Raw genomic sequence first — 22,921 nt, forward strand, 5'->3', positions numbered from 1 at the left:
TAAATGGGGTATGGATGTTAAACAGTCTTGGCGAGGTCAGCAGAGATCATTTGCACAGCGATAGAATGAGGTTTTATTGGGGTCAGTGTGCATGATCCTTGTGGGCCTTAGCCGGGGCGCTCTGGGAAGCTGTTCCTATGTACATGTACCACTACACCCTGCCAATATTATGTCAGCCCTTAGATTTACATTTTTCAGTGGTTACATTTTGAAAAGAAAGCATAGAGTCTGTGTCAGTGCAAAAGGAAACTGCTTAGCTCTTCCGTGTTTTGGAATGAAACCACTTGTTTTGCTCCATGTTTTCCAGCTGTTTTTTTTTTTTTTTTTTGTATATAATAGGGCTTCTTGTAAGCCTTACATTTTTTCGATAATGGGAATTCTTAAAAGCTGTTTCCTAAGTGGTACATAAACTTCCCTGCCCCCCGCCTTGTTTTATTCTCATGCCAAGGATTTTACCCTTCTAATTGGTGTAGATTCTTGAAACTTCAATGGAAAATATGTGTTCTAAGAAGGCACAAACCTGCCAGTTAGATTTGTTAAGTAATCATGATATGGAGGTACTTAACAAAGCCTCATGTCTTCTAGAGGAAAAGCCGAATGGGATAGTCATTATTTATCTGAGGAGTTGGACGTCTTACTTCCTTGCAGTCCAGATGAAGACTCTTCATTCTGGAGCTTACAAAGAGTCAGAACCAACAGCTTGGGTACTCCCCCTCGGACATTCTTCCTGTTACCTTGGAGGTGTTTGATTCTATTTGCTTAATTACCTTTGGTTAGAACTATCCAGAGAACTCTTTATCTTGCACTGGCTTCTGCATGTTTTATTGGAGAATTAAATGCAGATGAGGGCGCTCAGCCCCTTTATTAGCATTACATCTCAGAAATGACTGGTTAGCCAGCATTCCTTCCTTATTTGTTCCTTCAAGATCTTTTTCCTGTCTTCCCTGTCACATCCATTCTGTCTCTCGGTCAGTTGTCTGCAGGTTTCAGGTTGATGACTTTGAATTAACGTCCGAGTAGAAAAGTGTACAGTTCTCTGAGCTTTTCTTAACCTTTGAATTCGTTCAGGCCTCTGACATAAACTTCCCTGGTCCTGTGAAATTTATTATTTTTAGTACAAGTGACCAGCTTACCTCCTCTTGAAATCCTTGAATTCCTGTGCGGACCTAGAGTGCTCTTCCAGGCGCAGGGCTCTGTGGAGGTCCTTCAGCCAGCCCCTCCTTGAGTGCCTACTGAATAAAATCTCATAATCATGTTAATCTTGACTAGGGTCAGGAGTTGTAAATTAAAAAAAAGGGGGGGGTGAGTATCTTAGAGTTGTGTATTGCTTTGAAATTGGAAAAAGGATTTCAGACACATTGTGTCTTTTATCTTAACAACTGTATGAACAGGCAAAATAGTTCTTCTTTTATAGAAGGAAGAAGTCAAAACTAAGGTTAAATCATGTCCTTAAAGCAACACAGTAAATGGCAGTCGCCGAGTTGAACTACTCAGCAACCTACTTTGATTAATTGTCGGAGTTCTGAAGGATATTGCTGTGAGGTCAGAGCAGGCTTGATGTTTATAGGAGTTGCTGTTCATCTGTGAAGGTTCAGTGTTATAAACAGAGGCGGAAAGGCAGGCATGTTTGGGGACAGGGAGTGATGAGCTCATTGCAGTCACCTTCTTGAGAGATTTCTTATTTGTCTAAGACTCACGTGCTTCCTGTGGCTTGTGACAAGGTTTCCTACCTTTGCCCTTGAGCTTTTCCCACAAAGCATTCTTCTTTAGTTTCACAAATCCCACCTCTTTCTAGTCTTGTTACACTGATTCCAGCAAAGCTGGTTGTTTTCTCTGATTATAGGGCATTGGTTCTCTAACTGACCACACGCAGGTGTCACCTGAGGGGCTTTTTACAAAATACAGATGCCTGGATGTCACCCCAGTGATTCTAGTGTAATAGATTAGGGAGGAGCTCCAGAGATGACTCTACTGGCCAAGACTCGGGATAGGGCCCTTGTTAGTCTTATTCTGTAGCAGTGCTTTTCTAAGTGTGACTCCGGAGTCCCTGCAGTACAATTATCTGGGATGCTTATTGGAAACGCCTTACCCCTGATTTAACTTGATCAGAGTATCTTCTGCTGGAGCATAAGAGAACATGGCATGTGTGTTAGGCACCCTCTCACATGTTTCTTAAAAACACAAAATTTTGGGAACCAGCATCACCCTGGCTTAGCATTTGTACCTCGTTCTCTTCTCAGGGTAGCTTTTCTGCTAAGCAGTCTGGCTTATGGGCCCGGAAGGCAGGAGGTCTGAGTTCTCATTAAGCTTTGCCCCAGAGAGCTGTATGACTTAGCTTTTTTCATTTCTTTTAAGTCTCTGTTTCATTTTCTAGAAAAGGAGGATATTGGACTAGATCATGATACTACTGTTAATAATAATGGTATTTGTTGAGTCCTACTATATGCCAGACACTCCACCATTATGATATTTAATCTTCGGAGCAAGCCTATGAAACGGTTTTATTTCTGGCTCCATTTTATAGAGGAGGATACTGAGCCTCAGGAAAGTTAAATAACTTGCTTAAGTCACTCAGCCAGTAAGTGGAAGAGCTTGGAGGTCACCCAGATATCCACCAAGTTGGACTCTTACCTGTTATGAGTTACCCACCTTTCCCCATATACATCTTTTTCACTTTTAAATTTCTATGAATTCGTGTATATAACGTTATGCCATTTTGTTTGCTAAGTGTTTCCACCCCTTCCTCCATCTCTCCCTTCTTACATTTCTCTATCAAGCACTGGTGATGTACCTGTTATATAGTGAACCAAAACAAAGCGCTGTGAGAGAAATAAAATGCAGCTCTTTTCTGCATGCAGTATATCCCATTGTTTGTTTAAAACAAATGACAGGGACCATGACTGTAAACTTAGTCACTGGAAAGTTAAGCCTCAGGGATGATAATCACGAATAACTTCTAACTTTGCACCACACCACGTGGCCGTGTTAACTAATGAAAACCGAACTAGTCTTAGGTTCCTTTTAATCCTCTGGTGAATTGCCAATGTATAGTGCAGTAACCAAGAAAAGAAGCCAAGAGAAAAGGATGAGAAATAAGGAATGTGGATATTGTATAAGTTATCAATCTCTACATAATGGAGAGTTTAATTTTTTAATTAACTTTTATATTATAAAAACTTAAAAAAATTGAGAACCATCTCAAAATGTTCGATTACATTAATATTCAAACTCACTGAACTATAATTATTTGATATTCTTTACTTTAACCAAGTCTTTTATGAATCTTAGGCTACAGAATTCTTACTTAGGATTCAAACACTAGGATAGGGTTCCTGAGTGGCTCAATTGGTTAAGTATCTGCCTTCGGCTCAGGTCATGATCCCAGGGTCCTGGGTTTGAGCCCCACATCAGGCTCCCCGCTCAGTGGGGAGTCTGCTTCTCCCTCTGCCCCTCCCCTCTGCTCGTGCTCTCTCTTTCTCAGTCTCTCTCTCTCTCTCAAAATAAACTCTTAAAAAAAAAAAAAAGAATTCAAGCACTAAGATAAAACCTGAATGTTTTTCCTTTTATATGATCGCTTTGGTCTACAGATTTTGAAGACAAAGGTCATTTGGTTTACAGTTGACTAACTCATTCCTTTCTGAATCATTTCATCTTTTTAAATGAAAATACACATTAATTTTTTAAAAAATTTTACTATTGCTAGTTGTTTTTTGGATTTCATAACCAGTCTGTGAAAATTTAGTTGTATAATAGTTGCATAGAATTTGGGTCTTTATCAATGCCTTGATCTTTCCAATTAAATGAAGGACATGCAAAAGTTTAAAACCGTTGCCGTACAAGAAAAATAGTTATATTTCTCCCCATATTTGAAGGAGAAATAAATGAGTACTTGCTAAAGGTAGCTGTTAATTTAGAGCATTAGCACTTGAACTTTATCAGCTTTTTGCTTTTATCCTCTATTTAACTCTTCCTTTTAGGGAGGCAGTTTTAGCCAGATAGAATTTTCAAAATATTTGTGCCATCTTTGCTGTTAAAAATATTTTGCAGAGCATTTTCACACGTTTTTGAAACTTGGAAGCAGTCACTAAAAATGTGTTGATTACATTTGTTTCTGCCAAAATAGTTAAAACATCTTTGAAGAGGTTGTCTTTGGAAGCAAACATCTTGGCTTGGAAATATTTGCCTGTGTTGACAAACTCAATATGGGATTTGCTTTTGCATGACTACAGTGTCAAGTAGTGTGAATAAAAGGGTTGTAGCGATAGTCGTCACCATGGTTCACTCTAGGACAGGTGCTATTCTGAACCACGTGTAGGTGTCATTTTAGTCTCTCAGCATCTCTGTGAGGAGGTACTTTACATGAGAGGAAACTGAGGCCCAGAAAGGCCACAGGGCTAGTATGTGGTGGGGTCAGAAATTGAACACAGGTCTCCACCTTCCACAGCTCTGTGCCAGTCTTCCTTCCAGTGTTACACTTTTACTTGTACAATAATTATGTTAAGAGACTCCAGAGGTAGAAGAATTTTGAGATCTGTCTTTTCCAGGCTGCAGCTTTCATTCTTATTCATACCTGAACTCTCTCAGATAATAAACTCTATTTTTTTTATTTAACAAAAATATATGAAAGAATTGAATATTCTTTAATACCACTCTTGTGTCCAAGTCTCTGAACCAATAGTTATTTTGTGTTCTGCAAGGGAGCATGTTTGACTAGGTATCATTTCTGTGTTTACTGTGTGTCCCTTAAATCATTTTTTGCTTCGGAGCACCTGGATGGCTCAGTTAAATGTCTAGCTCGTGGTTTCGGCTCAGGTGACGATCTCAGGGTTGTAAGATTGAGCCCCACATCGGGCTCCACGCTCAGCTGGGAGTCTGCCTGAGATTCTGTCTTTCCCCCTGCTTCCCCTCTCTTAAAATAAAGAAATAAATCTTTTTAAAAAGTTTTTACTTCTATAAAATGAGGTGGTTCTGTGATAGGTAAAGCTCTTTCTGAATGTCGAGTGGAGTCAGTATACATTTGATGTAGCAGGGGAAAGAGACCTTAAGAGATCTTGCATCAAAAGACAGATTTAACCAGGTCTTACTTTCCACATCTGTGAAACAGGGTGGTGTGTTTTGAGCATTAAGTGAGATAATATATGTGAAAAGGACTTATTAGGCCCTAAGTACTTGATACCTTCTGTCTTCTTACTGTCTCTTGCTGCTGTGGAAAGGAGAAAATACTTTGTAACTGGCTGCTGAGTAGAAGAGCTGTATGTTTTCAAAATTTGTAACAGGGCATTTCTTTCTTTCCTTTGGACATAAAGCTTTCTGCCTAAGCAGAGTACGCTACCCCCTTCTGCATCCCAACTCCACTCATCCTCTCACTATATCTTCAACAAATACTTCCTAAATACATTTGTTGGCCAGACAGTATATTCCTCTAACTCCATAACTGTCAACCTTTTAGACCAGAAATACCCCTGGGAATAACCAGCTCTTGGAGCTTGTATTGGTTATTTACACCTTAGTACAAGTCCATTTCAGAGGCATTATTAATAGTAGCTCTGGTATGAGAAAAGAACAATGCTGGAGGCAAACCGGCTGTTCTATGGGGAGATAGGCCATCAGTTGAGGTGTTGTGTTTAGTCTAGTGAGGAATATTTCCATGAACCCTGACCTTCAGTTCATGTGAGAGATCCAGGGGTATAACTCCCTCTGAAAATGTGTAGAGTTCTATGTATCAGCTGCTTGGCCAATATGGAGACTGAGAAGCTCCAATGAAAAGGGCTTGACTTTAGGGGTTAAGGCAAAGGTGGGGGGTCCCTCTCATGACCTGTATGTGTACAGCCATTTTCCCAGCAGATGGTACTTCAGGGAACGGAAGCACCCCCTGTGGCTACTAACCCGGAGGAAAAATTAGTGTGAGTTGTGAGGATAGATTTCTTTTCTAAATGTGAAGGAGAAACTTCTTGCAGATTCTAGACTGGCATTTAGGAGACCTAAGTCCACACCCTAGGCCTTCTACTAGCATACTGTGAGACCCTGGACAAGTCACTTCACTTCTTGTAGCCTCAGCTTGCTCACCAGTGAAATGAGGGGGGTCTTCCAAATGGCTTTGCATATTTTCAGTTTGAGTTCCCCTGATTCCTTAATCCTTAAGTATATATACAGCATTCTGTAAGCTAAGTATCTTAGTTCTCTTACCTTCAGAGATGTTGCCTTTTCCAGTGTTATACAGAAATTATTTAAGTAGTAACTTTGATTAAACTTCTTAATCTTTTCAGCAAATTATAACTATTTCGTAAATAAAAAAAGTTGCATTATTTATAGAAGAATGAAATCCAAGCATTCTTTAAAGAAATAAAGTGAATCTTTTAGGGAGTATCTGACTCAACTTTGCAAGTTGGCTGTTCTTGTGTTCTCAGTGCATGCCAGAACCATGACAACATCTGTAAAAATAGGGTGTTCCTGTCGCCCAGTTGTCTGGTGGCACTGACTTTGCTCAAAGGACTTTCACATTTACAGCCTCAGCTGACCAACACTGTGAGGCAGTTGCCATTCACTTAGCAGTAAGTGGGTCATCCAGCAATAAGCTGTGAATGAAAGCAGAGTGCGCTATGAGATGGGATATGTTGGCTTGTTTTCCTAAAGACATTTTGAGGTTATCTGTTATCAAGTTTATGAAATTGTTTTAGAGAAACGATGCAGATGAAGCTTAGTTTCACTGCTTAACGTCAGGCTCTCGCTGAGTGGTCTCTGGGATTGTGCTTGCTGCTGGGTACTTCTGGGCAGTGGTCAGGGCGTTCTGTTATTATCGGAAAGTGAGGCTCATTGGAAACCGTTTACTTTCCTAAAATGACAAGTTTTACATGACATGATAGGTTAAAACTCATTCATATCAAATGAAAACATGAGCTATATTTCTGATCTTTCATTCTTTTCCCCCCTCCCTCCTTCCTGTCCTTCCTTCCTCTCCCCCTTCTTATTCAGCAGATATTGAACACTTCATCTGTGTCATGTTGGGCTGTTTCAAGGGGAGAAGTAGCTTGACTGGAGGACCCTAAGAGAGAGGGAGCATGTGGTCCACGTGGTCTGATTGATCATAGAATTGAAAAGGGAATGGCTTGAGTCCAGTGAGATCAGCCAAGACTGAGCCAGAATACTGTGGCTGCAGAGTCAAGGACAACCTGAACTGGCGTTTGAGAGTAGACCAAGACTTGGTGTAATGGGACTAGTTAGGAGACTATTACTAATCCAGACGCTGAGGCTTAGTTCCAGAAGAAGTTGAAAGCTCTTTTGAGCCCGGTATTATTCCAGGTCTCTCATGACTGTGTCTTAAAAGATGTCATTGGTATTGACATTGGAGACTAGAGGTGATGGTCCAGACCAAGGATAGTAGTTACTGCAACTCAATAATTGGTGTTGGGGAAAGAGAGAAAACAGGGATTAGAAGACCCTTTTCTTCCCTGAACACAGTCTTGGGACAGCTAATTATCCATGTTATTAGGTGCTCATGTCTTCCCTAAGGGTGTGGGAACCTAGCAGATGACTGAGTGTGAGGGGCGGGATGAGTCAATACACGTGATGAGGTTTCAGAAGAGTTGGAACAACTCATGTTTTTATTTTTTGAGAGTTCTAGCACTGATTTCTTTGGCTGCCGGATGACAGAAGCAACACAGTCCGTTTGTTTTCAGGTGCTTATTGTGTCTTTGAGCTGTTTGTTGAGACTGTGGTTCACATTGCCTGATAGTGACTTATGAGGGTCAGATGTGCCCTATGAAATGAAGCTCATCCCTGAGCAGGCACATGCTTGCTCTGTGCATTTGGGTTAGACTTGCTTTTTTGTGTTTGAATTCTGTCTGTACCTCCTTACCCTCCCCACCCCGAGACTTTCCTAGGACCCCCAGCACCTTCTTTTAGTTTCAGTTATTATTGTTTCAATCATTGTATGTTGTCTCTGCTCTGCCAAGAAGGAGAAGGGAAATTATGTAGTAAAGTATCGGTTTTGTGTCTAAGGGTAGAGGTAATGCGGGAAAAAGAGACGTGAAGGTAGTAAAGAGTATGAGAGCTTTGTTTGTTGGTAGCAATTTTTTTTAGGCTGAGGTTTTTTGTTTTTTAATTTCAGTTTTTGATCTTCTATGGAGTGAAAAGATAAAATAGAAATTGTGACTTCTTTATTCTGAAGGCTCAGGATCCTGAACTATGAAAATGATTTCATATACTTGGTATCTGGATTCTTTTTTTATGCCCTACATGGCTCAAAAAAATTTTGCTAAAATATATAGCCTGCAGCCATATTTCTAATTCAAATGGGTTTGAGGACTTCTTCTCTAAATGGTTAGATTTTTCTGAGCATTTGTTCTATTTCCAATAGGAACCGTGCTTTTAGGATCCCCGTTGGAGAACCCACTTTCTAATAACATGACCATGCAGTTTTTGAGAATGCCTTACTGTCGCATATTTTTAATGGAACTCTTCTCTGTAAACCAGCTTTTGTCAGGGCTCTGGAAAATACTTGCACTTCACGTAAAAGTCTTGTAGATTCCTCTTTCTAATTTCGGTTTGAACTATCTTGGAAGAGGAATAGACATTCATAGAATGGTGGTAAAAGGCAAATTACTCTTTCTTGCTCTAGCCCAGTAGTGACAAGGAAATAACATTTCCTCTGTAATTCAGGTGAAATAAAGATTTGGCCAATTCAGTTTAAGTATATTTAGCAAAAAGTGTATGAAGATTGGGTATTTTTCTACTAATTTGCTTCAACCAATTAAGTACCATTTTCATGTGGGAATTGAACCAAATATATCTGATAAAACTAAAAGTAAATTTAAGCAGAATCTGTGATAAACTATTTACTGAAATTTCACATTTAAAGCAGATAATGCCAAAAAAAAAAAAAAAGTCAGTGGAGTTGCTTAGTTGAAAAATTAAAGAAAATAAGCCAAAAGAATTATTTAAATTGTAAATAAAATAGAAAGCTCCTCAGGTGCAGACCAGACATGACAGTTCATATGAACTTGAGATTCCCAGTAGTGATACTTGGTTCTAGAAGAAGGCGGAAGCTTTGCTGAGCCCAGTACCATTCTAATGACCTATCACAATTGTGTCTTAAAAGATACCATGAGATTGACATTGACGCTCACTTGAACTTGTAATATAAAGACATTTTAATTCAAACATTTTGACCTCCTCTCATCATACTTGCCTTGAACTTAGAGAATACTAGATTTAGCCTGTTTTTATATAGTGCCAAAATAAATTTTTTGAAAAAGGTTGTGAAATGTGTCATTTCTATTGTGTCAGTAGTAAACAGACAAAAACCTACTTGGTCAAGTGACATTTTTATGGGTGCATCAGTTTTGTTGGTTGGAGTTTGCACATCCACTGTAGGTAATAAAGCCTCTCCTTCCTGTGTGGGACCTTGAAGTCTATGATGAAGCAGAAGTGATCAAGGATATCCTGGTCGCCAAATGAAATAATTCGGATTCCACAGATACCAAACTCAGTCACAAAGACATAGTTCGTGGGGCATTTACTGTCTCTTATGTGCCAAGCAGTGACTGAGTTAGACACTGGAATACTAAGATAAGCAAGACACTGTTATTTTATGTGTATTTGCCCGTGTGTTAGAGGGAGAGAAGATCTATCAACAGGTAATAATGATACCCAACATGTACTGGTATAGCAGTATGTGTGGGCTGTTGTGGGAGCACAGAGGATGGTGGGACGTCTCCCACAGACCCTGGACGTGGAATCAGCTAGGGTTTCCTCAAAGGGACAGAAGAGTGAAGGGCTTGAGTGGGGTGGCAGCTGGCGAGGGCATTCTGTAGGTAAGAAGGAGCATATATGAATGCATAGTATCCTGTGGAAATGTATTCTTATTGAGGGCACAAGGAGTGGCTCAGTGTGGCTGGAGCATGAGGAGGTTTTTTTGGGTGAGTGTTGAAGGGGAGGGAGGAGAGATGAGACTGCATAGGACTGTGTGGCCAATTGAAGGTAGGTATGGACAGAGAAAAAGGCATCCAGGTGGACTTCAGGGTTTTTGATTTGGGGGCAACTGGGTAAATGATGGGGCCATCCTCCAAGCTACGAATACAGAAGGACGAGCAGGATGGAGAAAGGACAATTCACTTTTCTCTGTAGTGAGTTTGAAGAGGTTGTATGATAAAGCACAGTGGAGCCAGATAGATTCAAGTCCAAGTTTTACTTCTGCGTGTTAGTAGTTTGTGCACTTGAGCAAGTCACATAACCACTTCGTGCTTTGTTACTGTGTGTAAAATGAGACCGTGTTGTGATGGTGATGAGATGATATCTGGGAATCGCTTGAGTACACTGTCTGGCTCACTGAAGCGCTCAGTATATGGTTAGTGTTACTGCTTTGACAGAAGTGTTCATGAGGGAGATGGGATTTATAGGTCTTGAGTTCAAGAGTGAGGTGTGGGCATAACATAGGGATCCCAGAGTCATCAGTATGAGGGGGCAGTTGAAACTACTGTAGAAAATGAGCTTATCTAGGGAGAGTGGGAAGAGGGGCGGGCTGAGGATCGAGCCTGAGGAACAGCACTAAAGGAAGGGTAGCAGAAAACTGAGAAGGACAGGCCAGAGAGGCAGGAGAAAAACCAGGAAGGAGTGACATCAGGGAAGCCAGGGAGGAGAGACTGCCAGTGACAGATGCCTGAGAGAGATCAGGATTGGAAATGGATGGATTGAGGGGCACCTGGATGGCTCAGGCCGTTAAGCTTCTGCCTTCAGCTCAGGTCATGATCCCAAGGTCCTGGGATCGAGTCCCATGTCAGGCTCCCTGCTCAGCAGGGAGTCTGCTTGTCCCTCTCCCTCTGCTCCTCCCCCTGCTTTTGCTCTCTCTTGCTGTCTCTCTCTCTTTCAAATGAATAAATAAAATCTTATAAAAAAAATGGGCAGATAGGAAAGCAACCCTTGAGCTCTTCTGTAGGATGTTTTTCTGTCATTAGACTGCAGACTCCATGGGGACGGTTGTCTGACCAGTGCCTAGGAGTGGTATGACAGCAGACATTTGTGAGTGCTTAGGGAATAAGTGAGACTATGGGAGAGGAGGTAGCAGCTGAATGCTCACCGTATCTTTGAGCTGTCCAGGTGCCGTGTGACCTCCCTCCTTTTGTGTCCACCACTTCCTCTGTTACATTTCACCGTCTGATTTCCTCTTTTCATTGGGAAAATCAAGTCATGAGTAGGAACCTCCCTCACTTTCTTATCTGGTCACTGCTACTTAGTTTTAGGGGAGTGATTGGGATGGAAGCCAAGTCACCACAGGTTGACAGGTAAAGATAATAAAGGTAAAAAATACAAAAATAAAATCATTTAAAAAAAAACCATAAAAGATACAGAGTTTTTTTTGTTTTTCTGTTGCTTTACTGGGAAGAGAGAGAAACAATGATAAGTAAAGAGGGAATTGAGTTTATGAAGCTTGTTTATTTATATTTATTTTAGGATGGAAGAGACTTGGGCATTTTAAGTACTGAGAGCAGAGACCCAGATGAGGAGGGAATGATTGATAGAGTGAGATTCCCAGGAGGGAGGAGGTGGAAGGATTCTGAGCATAGGAGAAAAGCAGGTCAGGTAGAAGCCAAGTTTGTGGGTAGCAGGATAGGGAAGGGAGGGTGTTCTTACTCATGTTGCTGTTTTCTTTATAAAGAAAGAGATAAAAAGTGCTAAACGTAAGGGGGTGGTGGGTTAGGGATTTTCTTGCAAATGGTAAAGGATATTGAAAGAGATATTGTGAGGGGTGGAAAAACTGGCCAATTAGGACACCAAGAAGAAGTGCCAGGTTTCTTAGAGTGCTTAGCTGAATTGTGGAGCTGGAATTTGTGGGGCAGCAGCCCACATGGAACTATGGTTTTCCAGTGAAGCTTTTAGCATAGGGTGCAAGTAGAGGAGACATACAGCTGACTTGACCAGGGTTGGGCTTTGGCCAGGGGGTTGCAGGGCAAGGAGAAGGTTGTGAGGGAGTTGAGGAAATTATTTGAAGTGGTGGATCATGTTGTATAGGCCAGATAGAGAAGGAGTTGAAGATAAAAGAGGGCTAATAGAGTGGGACACAACTGGACAAGTCAAGGAATGTGAGATGTTGATGAAGCAGGATAAGTGGCTTAGCTGGGGATAGAGAATGAAAGTGGAAGAACAGGAACTTGCCATCGGAAGTTAGATGTCTGAGGTGGGCTAATCCTGGCGTTGAGATGCAGGATGTAGCAGATGGTGCGGAGAGAAGGTGGACTGCGAGGGCGCTGTACAGGATGGAGACAGGAACACGCTGAGCCAGATGTCGGATCTTGGGGTGGGGGCATGCAGGATCATTTTTAAGGAAAAGAAGAAGGTGGTAGTACAAGAGTGGTCTGTGATGTAAAAATGAGGTCTTGGGACCTATGGGTTATGGTTGGACAACTATCGGTTGTGTCACGGGGGGGGGGGATTAGAATACACTTGCCCTGCCTACGGGCCTGGGGGCTGGGTGGGGCTTGACCTGGGGCAAGAGGGGCATACCTGGTTCAGTAAAATGGTAGAAGCGGTGTAGGTCCTGAAGAGGTCGGAGACTTTGTTTACCACAGAGTAGACATTTCTGGAAAGCGTGAGAATGGGGTCAAGTGGGGTCAGGAGAGATGAGGCAGGGAGGAAATACAGGCACGGGAGGTTCGGTGGCAGGAATAGCCTGCATATGGGTGGGAGCCAGCAGTGACCTGGATATGAGGCCTGAGGGCTTTGAGTTTCCCAAAGGAACTTGGCTAGAGAGGATTTTGTTTGTTTTCGGTGCTAGCTGACAGGTTGTTGGTGAGAAACTTGAAGCGGCCAGCACGGCTAGTAAAACTGCGGCGGGAGAAGCTAATATTTATAGAGGTTTCTACATGCCAGGCACTGGATGAAGCGTGGATGTGGATTTCTTTTATGGAATCTGTAGAACCACTCAGGGAGGTGGAAATGGTGATGTCATCGTTTAAGTTTTTGGAATGAGGAAAATGGATTTTAGAGCGATGATGGGAATGGCTGTCGGTCACAGTCCCGTGAACTGTTTGGAGTTGGGATCTGAACCCAGGCGGCGTGAACGCACACCTTCTCTGATCTCCGTATCACCTCCAGGGTTTGAAGGGAGAAAGCGCAATTACTTCCCGGAATCAGACCTGACCCGTCACTGACGGAGCAGTCAGGCTGATGGGTGCTGAATGCACAGATTTTAAAGCTGGGTCGTCAGTGATGACTACAGACTTAATTTTTAGAGTTTAATTTATTTCTCATTTTGATTTTGATTGCACAGTATCATGAAAAGTTTGGTATACTCAGAGAGGTAGTGGTTAATGGTAACAGGAGATTTTAAAAAAATACCTTGATTTTTCCCTGTAGGAATAATACTCAAGTAATTGGAAATAGCAGGAAAAGCTGAAAATGAGTCAGTGTGTTAGCAGTCTTTGGTATGTTAAAGTTTGGTTTGTAACATTTGAAAATCACAGGTTTTTAAATAGTGTATGCAGTGTAACAGTCTGAAATAGTGTGTGTGGGAGTAATAATCTGAAATTCATCCATTGAAACCTTATTTAATAAGACTATATTACTTTCTCCTGGTTGCTATTTAGACTGTTTTCATACTCTAAACTGCCCTTCCTTTATTATCCTTCCTTCGGTAAAATGCTGTGCAACACTTGAACCTATTAAACTTACCTTATAGTCGAAATTTACTGACTTCCCTCGTGAATAGGTAATTCAGTGACTGGACTGGCATGGTTCTTGACCTGCAGAAAATAGTCACCCCTCTCTCCAGCTACCTCCTTTTTCTTGATATAGTTGTAATTACCACCCTTGTAGCTCCCATGGTGTAAGGGTTTCCAGAAGCAGTTGATCTTACAGTTCGTAAGGCTAAGAGAAACGTGTTGTCAAATTTTACCTGGAGACTCAACTTTCTCATTCACCGTTTCCTAGATTCATTTCTCTGAACATTTGTTTTTACAGATTTTGATTTGTTTGAGGCAGCAAATTTTAAAACTTTATTTTTTACTTCCCTTTATAGTAGGAGAATTGGGAGAATAAAAAAACTAAGTTTTTGCTTCCCCCTTTGTCAAAACGAATAATAAAAACCACAGTGATAAAATCGCTGACATTACCTGTGTTCATGTTGTCAAATTCTCACAACACAGTGTAATAACCATTACCATCATTATTTTACAAGTCAGAGAACGGACTTAAAGCAGTTGAGGAACTGGAACATGAATGGTGGAGATGGGATTTAAGCTCCTGGGATGTGCTAGAAATGCTCTCTAGCATAATTTTATTTTATTTATGGATTTTTAAAGATCTTATTTTTTAATTTATTTAGAGAATGAGAGAGAGTTCACAAGTTGGGGGGAGGGGCAGAGGGAGAGGGAGAAGGAGAATCCCAAGCAGACTCTGTGCTGAATGCAGAGTTGGGGGGTGGGGGTTGATCTCAGCACCCTGAGATTATGACCTGAACCGAAATCAAGAGTTGGAAGTGTAACTGACTGAGCCACCCAGGTGCCCCTCTCTAGCATAATTTTAGAGTATCAGTTGGAAATTGTATGGAAGAATATTGGTGGTTTTTCTGTTCTTTTTTTCCACATTGAAAAAGAAAAAGGAATTCTTCCTGTGTAGTCTATATAAGGTGTTCATGTATGCACATAGTTCTTTTTGTGCTATGGAGATTAGCACAGATTCTTAGGAAAGATGATTAAATTGAGATACGGGGATGTCTGGGTGGCTCAGTTGGTTAAGCATCTGCCTTGGGCTCTGGGATCGAGCCCCACTTTGGGCTTTCTGCTCAGCAGGGAGTCTGCTTTTCCCTCTCCCTCGGCCCCTCCCCCCACTCATGCGTGTCGGCGCAAGCGCACTCACGCTCTCTCTCTTTCTCTGTCTCTCAAATAAATAAATAAAAATCTTTAAAAAATAGAGACACTGTGCTCCGCTTTCCAATTATCTGTCAAGGAGGATGTCTCAGACTATGGCTGGGAGTGAGCTCCACAGGGCATGGTGGTCTGCGCCGAGTAGTGGAGAAAGGGTCCATGTGGTGTTGTTAGGGCTGCCAGGCCTGCTGTGGGCCTTAACTGCCGCAGCCTGCACGGGGTCCCCAGTTGGCCAGCTCTTGTGGCAGCTGGGAGGAGTAAAGGGCTTCCTGTTTGAGCCTAGCACTGCTGCACGTAAAAGGCTTTCTTCAGTCTGGATTGTTAAAATTTTCTACTTTCAGTTGGCTTGATTCTGCCTGTTTTGACCTCTGACTTCAGTGTTGTATTTAGTCTCTGAGTCGGACTTTAGACTGAAAAGAGTCCTAAACATGATCTGTGTCTACCTCCTACCTCCTCATTTTATAGATGAGGAAGTTGACTCACAGACCTGAAATGAATTATTCAAAGCTATGGGACTAGTGGCCAGGACTAGAAGCCAATCTCATGACTTTACTGATGTTTTTCCTGTTACAAAATGATTTGTGACTCCCTATGTATTGCTTCCAGTTCCTTATTTATTCACCCTGATCCTGGCTTCCCGCCTGCCTCCTTGATCCCCTGGCTTTGCAGCCTGCACTGATTGAGGGAACAGTTGTTTGTTGGTGTTAATCCCAGCTTTGGAATCACTGTGTGACCCCTGGTAGAGTCACTTTGTGCCTTAATGTCAGTATCAGCAGATTAAGTAGGACCCTTATTAGAGAGGTTCTTGAGAAAATGTAAATCATGTGAACTGGTGACCTGTTTTATTTAGTGGAAGAGACTTTTAGAAAATTTAATGAAAACAAATAAAGTATAGGGAAAAGTCAGTTAATACAGATTTCATCTTGAGTAAGCTGAACAAGGACTCATGAGAAAGTTAAAGAGACTTTAGGTCAAATTGTTACGTAATGTAGTAAATTGGGGACCTTCTTTGTTCTTTACACAGAATACCTGTTGGATCAAATCCTTCTCTGTAGGTGGTAATGTAGATTAATTTGTAGGTTTTACTTTTGATCTTGAACTTGAAAAAACATTTGGTTGAGTTGTTTTAACAGATCTGGTTGGAAAAGAGGAATCTCATTGAAAATTAGAATTTTCAATGCTGTGACATTTTGGCATAATAAAAAAACCTAGATGCTTGGGTTAAATCCTAGTTTTCTATCAGTGAACCTCTTTGAAACTGAGTTTCCACTGTATGTAAAAATGGGGAGAATATACTTAGCTTTCTCGTGAGAATTAGGATTAAGTAAAAGAACACTTGCCAAGTTCTTGGTGCATAGTAGGTTCTCGGTCTGAGCTAGCTTCCTAACATTTTAACACTTTTTATTATATTTAGATATCTGATATCCATGTTACTGGAGAGTCAGAGGATATGTCTGCTAAGGAGAGATTGCTACTGTGGACGCAGCAGGCAACAGAGGGTTATGCTGGAATACGGTGTGAAAATTTCACTACCTGCTGGAGAGATGGAAAACTATTTAATGCCATCATTCATAAATACAGGTATGGAATTGCTGGGGTCTTTTTCCTTAGACAAATATGAGAAGTGTTTCTTCCATTTCCAGATTTCAAAATAACCTTTTATTATTACAGCAGCAATACATGTGCACGGCAGAAAGTTAGAAAATGCAGACCAGGCACAAGTAGAAACATCACAGTCCCACCGCTCCAAGATCATCACTCTGAGCTTGCACACACACACAGACTCTCATAGCTATAATATGCCTTTGGATTTTGCTGGTAACTTGGCAGATAGTGAGCTCTGATAACACAGAATCTTCAGGCAGATGAGCACAGTTTTGCACACAGAGGACTGATCAATGGTAGGGGTGAGGGTTTAGTTTCAATTTAGAGCTCACGCATGTCCAAATTATAGTCTCCTAGGCTCATTACTCTAGGGAGTAGCGGGGTTCAAAAGTGGCCAGCTTTAGGGTGGTTAGTGGTTTTCTGGTAAGAATTATTATTATTATTATTTTTTAAGTTTGTTTCATGTATTCATCTCTACAACCAACATGGGGCTCGAACATATGACCTCGAGATCAAGAGTCGGTGCTCTTCTGATTGAGCCAGCCAGATGCCCCATCTGCTGAGAATTATTAACAACTAAATCCCAGTTAATACTGACATAGCGCTTACTAAGTGCCAGACATTATCCTAAGCAGGTTTTACGTGTATTAATTTATTTAGTCTTCACAGCATCCCTCCAGGAACATTATCATCCCCAGTTGACAGACAAAAACTGAGGCACAGAGTTAAACTTGCTTATAGTCACATAGCCAGCAAGAGGCGGCTTTGAGATTCAGACCCAGGGCCTCTGGTTTTTGACTCCATGCTTTTATTGTCCTATAAGGAGCTAGATCCCCAGAAAATATTTACTAAAAACAATGTATTTCTTGATCTCAGTTACTTTTCTTAGTTTTGCAAAAATTACATCATGTTGTCAAAGAACCGTCTTCCTAGAGAAAGCTAAAGCTATAACTCATTAGACTAACAAACTTATTTGATAAAAACAATAATTAGTTAGAGTAGTTAATATTTTGTTAGCTTTCTATACATGAGGCATTCTGTTCATTGCTTTCCTTATGGTATCTCATTCAGGTCTCCCAGCAGTCCCACAAAACCAGGACTGTTGTTATCCCACTTTCACAGAGGAGGAGCCTTGGGTTTGCCAAGGTTATGCCACTAATACATTATAGAGCTGAGATTTTAATCCAGGTCTGCGTGATTTAAAATCCCATTCTCCCCATCTCTCTCCTTTCTCTTTCTGTTTTTCCTTTCATTCCCCTTTTTTCTCCCATTCTTCTCTTTCTCTCATTTTTATTTTGGAAATTCCAACATCAGTAACACTGTAACGAATCTCCCAGGCATCCGCACCCACAGCCCCTCTAAAACACTGCAGTAGTCTGCTTTCTTTATGGAACAACATTTCTGTGGAGGTAGGGATAGTCTGCCTGATTAAGGAGAAAAACCAGAATCAACTTGCCTGCACATGTTGAAAATAAAGTACCAGATCTCCTTGAGTAACACAGTGCCAAGAGGGTTTAGTGGTTACAGACATTTCAGTTATCACAATGCACTTCTCATGTGACTTAAAACATGAGGCCATCAGAAGGCTGTGTAGTTGGGCACCTTTTATACCCGGGATGATAAGATCTTCTTGGCCTTTGAATAAAAATATTTGGATTGTTATACCTGAAGGATTTATGTCATGATGCATCTTTGAGGGTGTGCTCTTTTCTCTTTGAAGTGTTTTAAATAGAAGCAAAGCATTTAGAAGCCAGCTATTCTTCTAAAATAGTGGACTTTTATAAACAATGGTCTCCAGACATTGTTTCTTCAATACTTGTGGAGGAGTAGAAGTACAAATTAGTATATGCATGCTGCGCGTTTTTCTCCTAAGTACTTAAGTAAGTCACTGTATGTCAGAGATGGTGAAATTTCCTAGGGAAGTTTAATGTTATAGAGCTCATATTGCTTTAGGAGAGAATTTGGATCTTGTGAATGTTATTTGTTTTGAACTTTTAATCTGATAGAGTGATCACTTTAGAAAATCATTTAGCTTTAACTTTGAACTTCGATTTCCTAGTTGGCTTTGTTTTTCCTTGTTGGAATTCATGGTAAAAATAGGGAGTATCAGGTTTAAGTCCTCACAAGATTTCTTTGTTGCTGAAGGTTGTTAAGTTATCCTGTGCCTCATAAAATATTACAGTGGCCTTTTTCACTGGAAGAAACCTTTCATGTGTGGAACTGTATTTTTAGCTAAGGTCCTCAGGCTTCTCTTTTTATTTAAAAAATAATTGAGTATTTTTCTTCTAGCATGTGTAAGAATTAAATGCATAGGGTTGAACTGCACATAATTTTCACTGTTGAATGCGTTAAAATACTAAAGGGGGGAAATGAGAAAGTTATAAACAATTGTAAAATCCCTATGAGCAGATTTTTGGATATTGAACGGTAGTAATCACATTTAGAGAGTAGTGTCTAATTTATAGTTGTTTCTCTTGATAATTATTTCCATAAATTTTGTGATGTATTTGGGTTTGCCGTAGAAACATATCCACTTAATTGGGTTTTGGGTATATTTTTTGGGTAAAAAGACTTTTTTTAATATGAGTTCAATTTGACTTATGTACTAAAAATGATCTGAGGTGGTACATGGGTTTGGTATGTACTCAAATACCAAGTCTAACTGTATGGAATACTTGGTCGATAAGGATCTTAAGAGGGAGTGAGGGCTTAGCAGGAAAGAACCTTCAGATTGCTGCCGTGGCTGGAAGGAGGGATGTGGGGCTCCTCAGGGAGTAAGCTTGCATGCCCTAGAGAGAATATGAAAGATTTCTCTGGAGATTAGAAGGAAAATGGATACTGTTCGTCATTGAAAAGTAAACCAGTATCATTTGTAGTAAGTGATCTCATCAGATTTTTATGTAATTATCTTCTGAAGATTTAGAAATACTGATCTGAAGTTGGGACAGAGTAATAGCCATAGCATCCTTCAGATTTTGTATTACTGTAAATACTGTCAAAAAAGTTAATCAAGTACATTAATTTGGATTGTCCAGCATATATTTTTATTAGTGCACCCGTATAAGAATATGAGTTTTGAGGTAGAGAGAATGTTTGTTTATACCAGTAAGCAGTACTTTACTAACATGAAGTAAAAATGAAGAGAGATTTTTATCGTAAGACTAATTTATAGATGATCCCTGAAGTTAAAAAGAAAGTAACTCGCATAGAAGGCACCCAAGAAATCTGTGCAGACTGTTGACCATGTATCAATTTCTGTGTTAGTTGTTTTTATATATGATAGCTTTTAAAATGATCACAGTCCTATGAAAGAGCTGACACCATTTCCATTTTTATTTTTGTATTAAATGATCAAATTATTAAATAATTAAAGAAACTGGGGCTCGGAAGGGAAACTAATATGCTCAGCATGACTTATCTTTCAAATGATGGAAGTGAGTCTGGAGTCTCAAGTCCTCATAGGCTTCTGTATAACTACTTATCATAATCCCCGGCAGGCAAAGTAGATATCAAGAAATGGAGCTGTTGACCTGAGCAACTGGATAGTGCAGTGTTGAAAACTAATGATATTCACCAAAGATATATGAAGATTCTTGATGAATTTAAGAAATGACTAAATGAATAGTACATTTATAAATTCCAACTAAAGATCTTTGTCCCTTGTAGGAAATTAATGAGGAACAACATTAATTGCATAACTTAGAATTAGCCGTCAATGAAAATAGCATCAAACAACTCATAAGGTAGTGAGTAACATTGTAAATAATAAGAGAACATGAAAAGCCTTAGCATAAGTAAGAGCAAAACCACAAATGAACTGTTCTATAGTTTTGGTATGTCATATTATCCTAAAGAAGTAAAGAGCCTGGATTACACAATGGCTAATAAGAATGATAAAGTAGTATGATTTAGTGTGGAAGAGATTACAAAAGATAGTTCCATAGGAGATATATATATATTTAGTTTTTTTTTTTTTTTTTTTTTTGAGAGAGAGAGTGAGCATGTGCAAATGAGGGGAAGGGCAGAGGCAGAGGGAGAGGGAGAGAGAGAATCATAAGCAGGCTTCATGCCCAGTGTAGAGCCCAATGCAAGGCTCAATCTCATGACCCAAGCTGAAAGCGAGTCGGATGCTTAACCAACTGAGCCACCCAGGCGCCCCTATAGGATCTATTTAAATAGGTCAACAATTCAGATGATAACTACGCTTATCATGAGCATAGTGTAATATATAGAATTATAAAATCACTATGTTGTACATCTGAAACTAATATAACACTGTATGTCAACTATAATTAAAAATAAATAGGTTAATGATACAAACACTATGGTTTTCTATTAATTCTGTCTTAGGAAGCTGTTCCTAATTCCTTCTAGGAATGTCTGTTTGTTATGTTCAGTTTTTAATGGAAAGAATTCAAATAATAAGACTGCCATATATCTGTACTAGTTTGTACTTGTTTTCTCTGTATAGTTTAAATTTCTTTAAAGCATATTGAAATCATTTCACTGAAAACCACAACTGGTGAGAGATCTCGGGTAAATAAGCCTCACTTCTTGCCCCTAACCTTAATTTTCATTGAAAAGAATAACAAGGAAGGCTGGATTTGATGGACTTGGATCAAAAGGATGTCACAAAAGCATTCGATGACTAAGTAGCTTAAAAGCTAGAGAAGTAGAATTAACGGAGAGTCCGCAGCTACGGGATTCTAAACTCTAGTAGATTCTAAACTCTAGTCACTCTGGCAGAGTTTGGATAGAGAGGACGAAAATCCTCACCAGTAGCTCACGTTCTTCATAGTAGGTGTTCCAAACAAAGGTTCAACGGATTCTTCTGTGTTCTAAGAGTGTTCTTAAGTATCACACGGTAAAATTGATTTTCTTTGTTTTTGAAAGAAATAAAGCTCTGACTTCTAGCTTGAAATTCAGCCCCTGACTTGTCTTAATTTATCAGTCGCTGCACGTAGATAGCTGCCCTAGAACATTGATGAAAGCCAGGTTCCAAAACAGCAGCACTCCCTGTGAAAACACGTCTGCCTGAGCAGGCATGAACACGAATGTGTGCCCACGGGCCAGAAAGAACAGTGCGAACGTGTAGGAGAGCCAGGCGAGCCTGACGTGGTGGTATAGAGAGATGCTAAGTATGTCGGGACAAAAATGTGTGTGTGTGTGGGGGGGGTGTTTTACAGCGATTATTTCTGCTTACTAGTATCTGTTAGTCCTAGTCTTGTTTTTAATTTATGCTGCCATTCATTCATGTGAATTTCCTTTTGAGGCCCCTGGCCTTCTTTTCACAATTACGTTTTTAAATATATTACTCAGGTAAGACTCAACTTTTTTGAAACAGATGGTGTTCAGGAGCACGCCATTTAAATATTTTCTAATTAGGCTGCCAGACGTTTTTCACTTGTCTGAGTGTAGTTGGATAGCAGTTATTTTGTTCATTGTTTGCATTTTGAATTAGAATTTATTGGGACCATCATATTTCACTGTATTAAATGTTTAAAGATGCTGTAATTGGGAAGATTAGACTATAAGGCTGTGGTCGGAGTCGCCTTTAATAGTCTGACCTGGAGGCCTGTGATTCAGCCACAGGCTTGGATGCAGTCACACGTTACAAGCTAAACTGGATTGGACTGGTTTGATACTGGGAGGAGGCCCTTTAGGGCTTGAAGTGTTCCCATAGGAGGTTGGATTAGTGTTGATGAGGTGATTTTTTTTTTTCCTTCAGAACCAGGTCTGCCCTTAGGCTGCAGAACCCAGAGTTATGAGGGTGTGTAAGTGTGTGTTCATACACCACACAGTATGGGCTCTGCTGTGTGTGGCCATTGGCTAGGCATAGACACAGAGCCCTGAAGGTTATTAATTTTTTGAAAAGTCACAAGTATTTCACTTTGTGAGGCAAAATCAAATTGCTTATTTACGTTTTCAAATAAACTCAAAACAGTTGAATTCTCAGAGCTCACTGTGAAAGGCTGGTACGTTTTATAGCAGTTTCTACAGTAAGTATTCTGGGCCACAGCCCTACTTTTTGTTGTATCTGTGATTTAAAAAAAAAAAAAGCAACTAACAGAAAATGTAATACATTAACATAAAACATTCGAATAAAGTAAAAGGGTATGCATCGAAATGTGATTTCTTTCCCCAGATTCCCAGTCCCATTCCCTAGAGGCAACTGTTCAGTTTCTTTCATATTCTTCCAGAAATTTTCTGTGCATATACAACCACTAATTTTTTGGTGGGGGGGGAGGGTCAGCTCCGTTGAGGTATAATTTACATAAGCACCTAATCTTGAGCATTGTTAGAATCTTTTCTAAAACACAGTTGAGAGAATGGCATGTATGTTGTTTCACATTTTTCTTTCCTCTTAATTTATTTTGGATGTCTTTCCATATATACCTATTTCCATATATACCTATTTCCAGAAATAGGTTTACCTTATTCTTTTAAAATACTGTGAC

The 22,921-nt window shown here is 40.2% G+C and overlaps 1 protein-coding gene across 24 annotated transcripts in view; it reads left to right on the forward strand.

The window, feature by feature from the left end:
* DST (dystonin) overlaps positions 1-22,921 on the forward strand; it is a 452,944-nt gene that overhangs the window by 246,903 nt on the left and 183,120 nt on the right. For all 24 annotated transcript variants that reach the window (XM_087856995.1, XM_087856988.1, XM_087856983.1 and 21 more), the window contains one exon: positions 16,273-16,439. In XM_087856995.1, coding sequence (XP_087713121.1) covers positions 16,273-16,439 — 167 coding nt within the window. The remainder of the gene's footprint in view (positions 1-16,272; positions 16,440-22,921) is intronic.

Source organism: Ursus americanus, chromosome 29 (assembly GCF_024610735.1).
Source record: "Ursus americanus isolate L20-20 chromosome 29, mUrsAme1.1.p, whole genome shotgun sequence".
Taxonomy (NCBI): Eukaryota; Metazoa; Chordata; class Mammalia; order Carnivora; family Ursidae; genus Ursus; species Ursus americanus.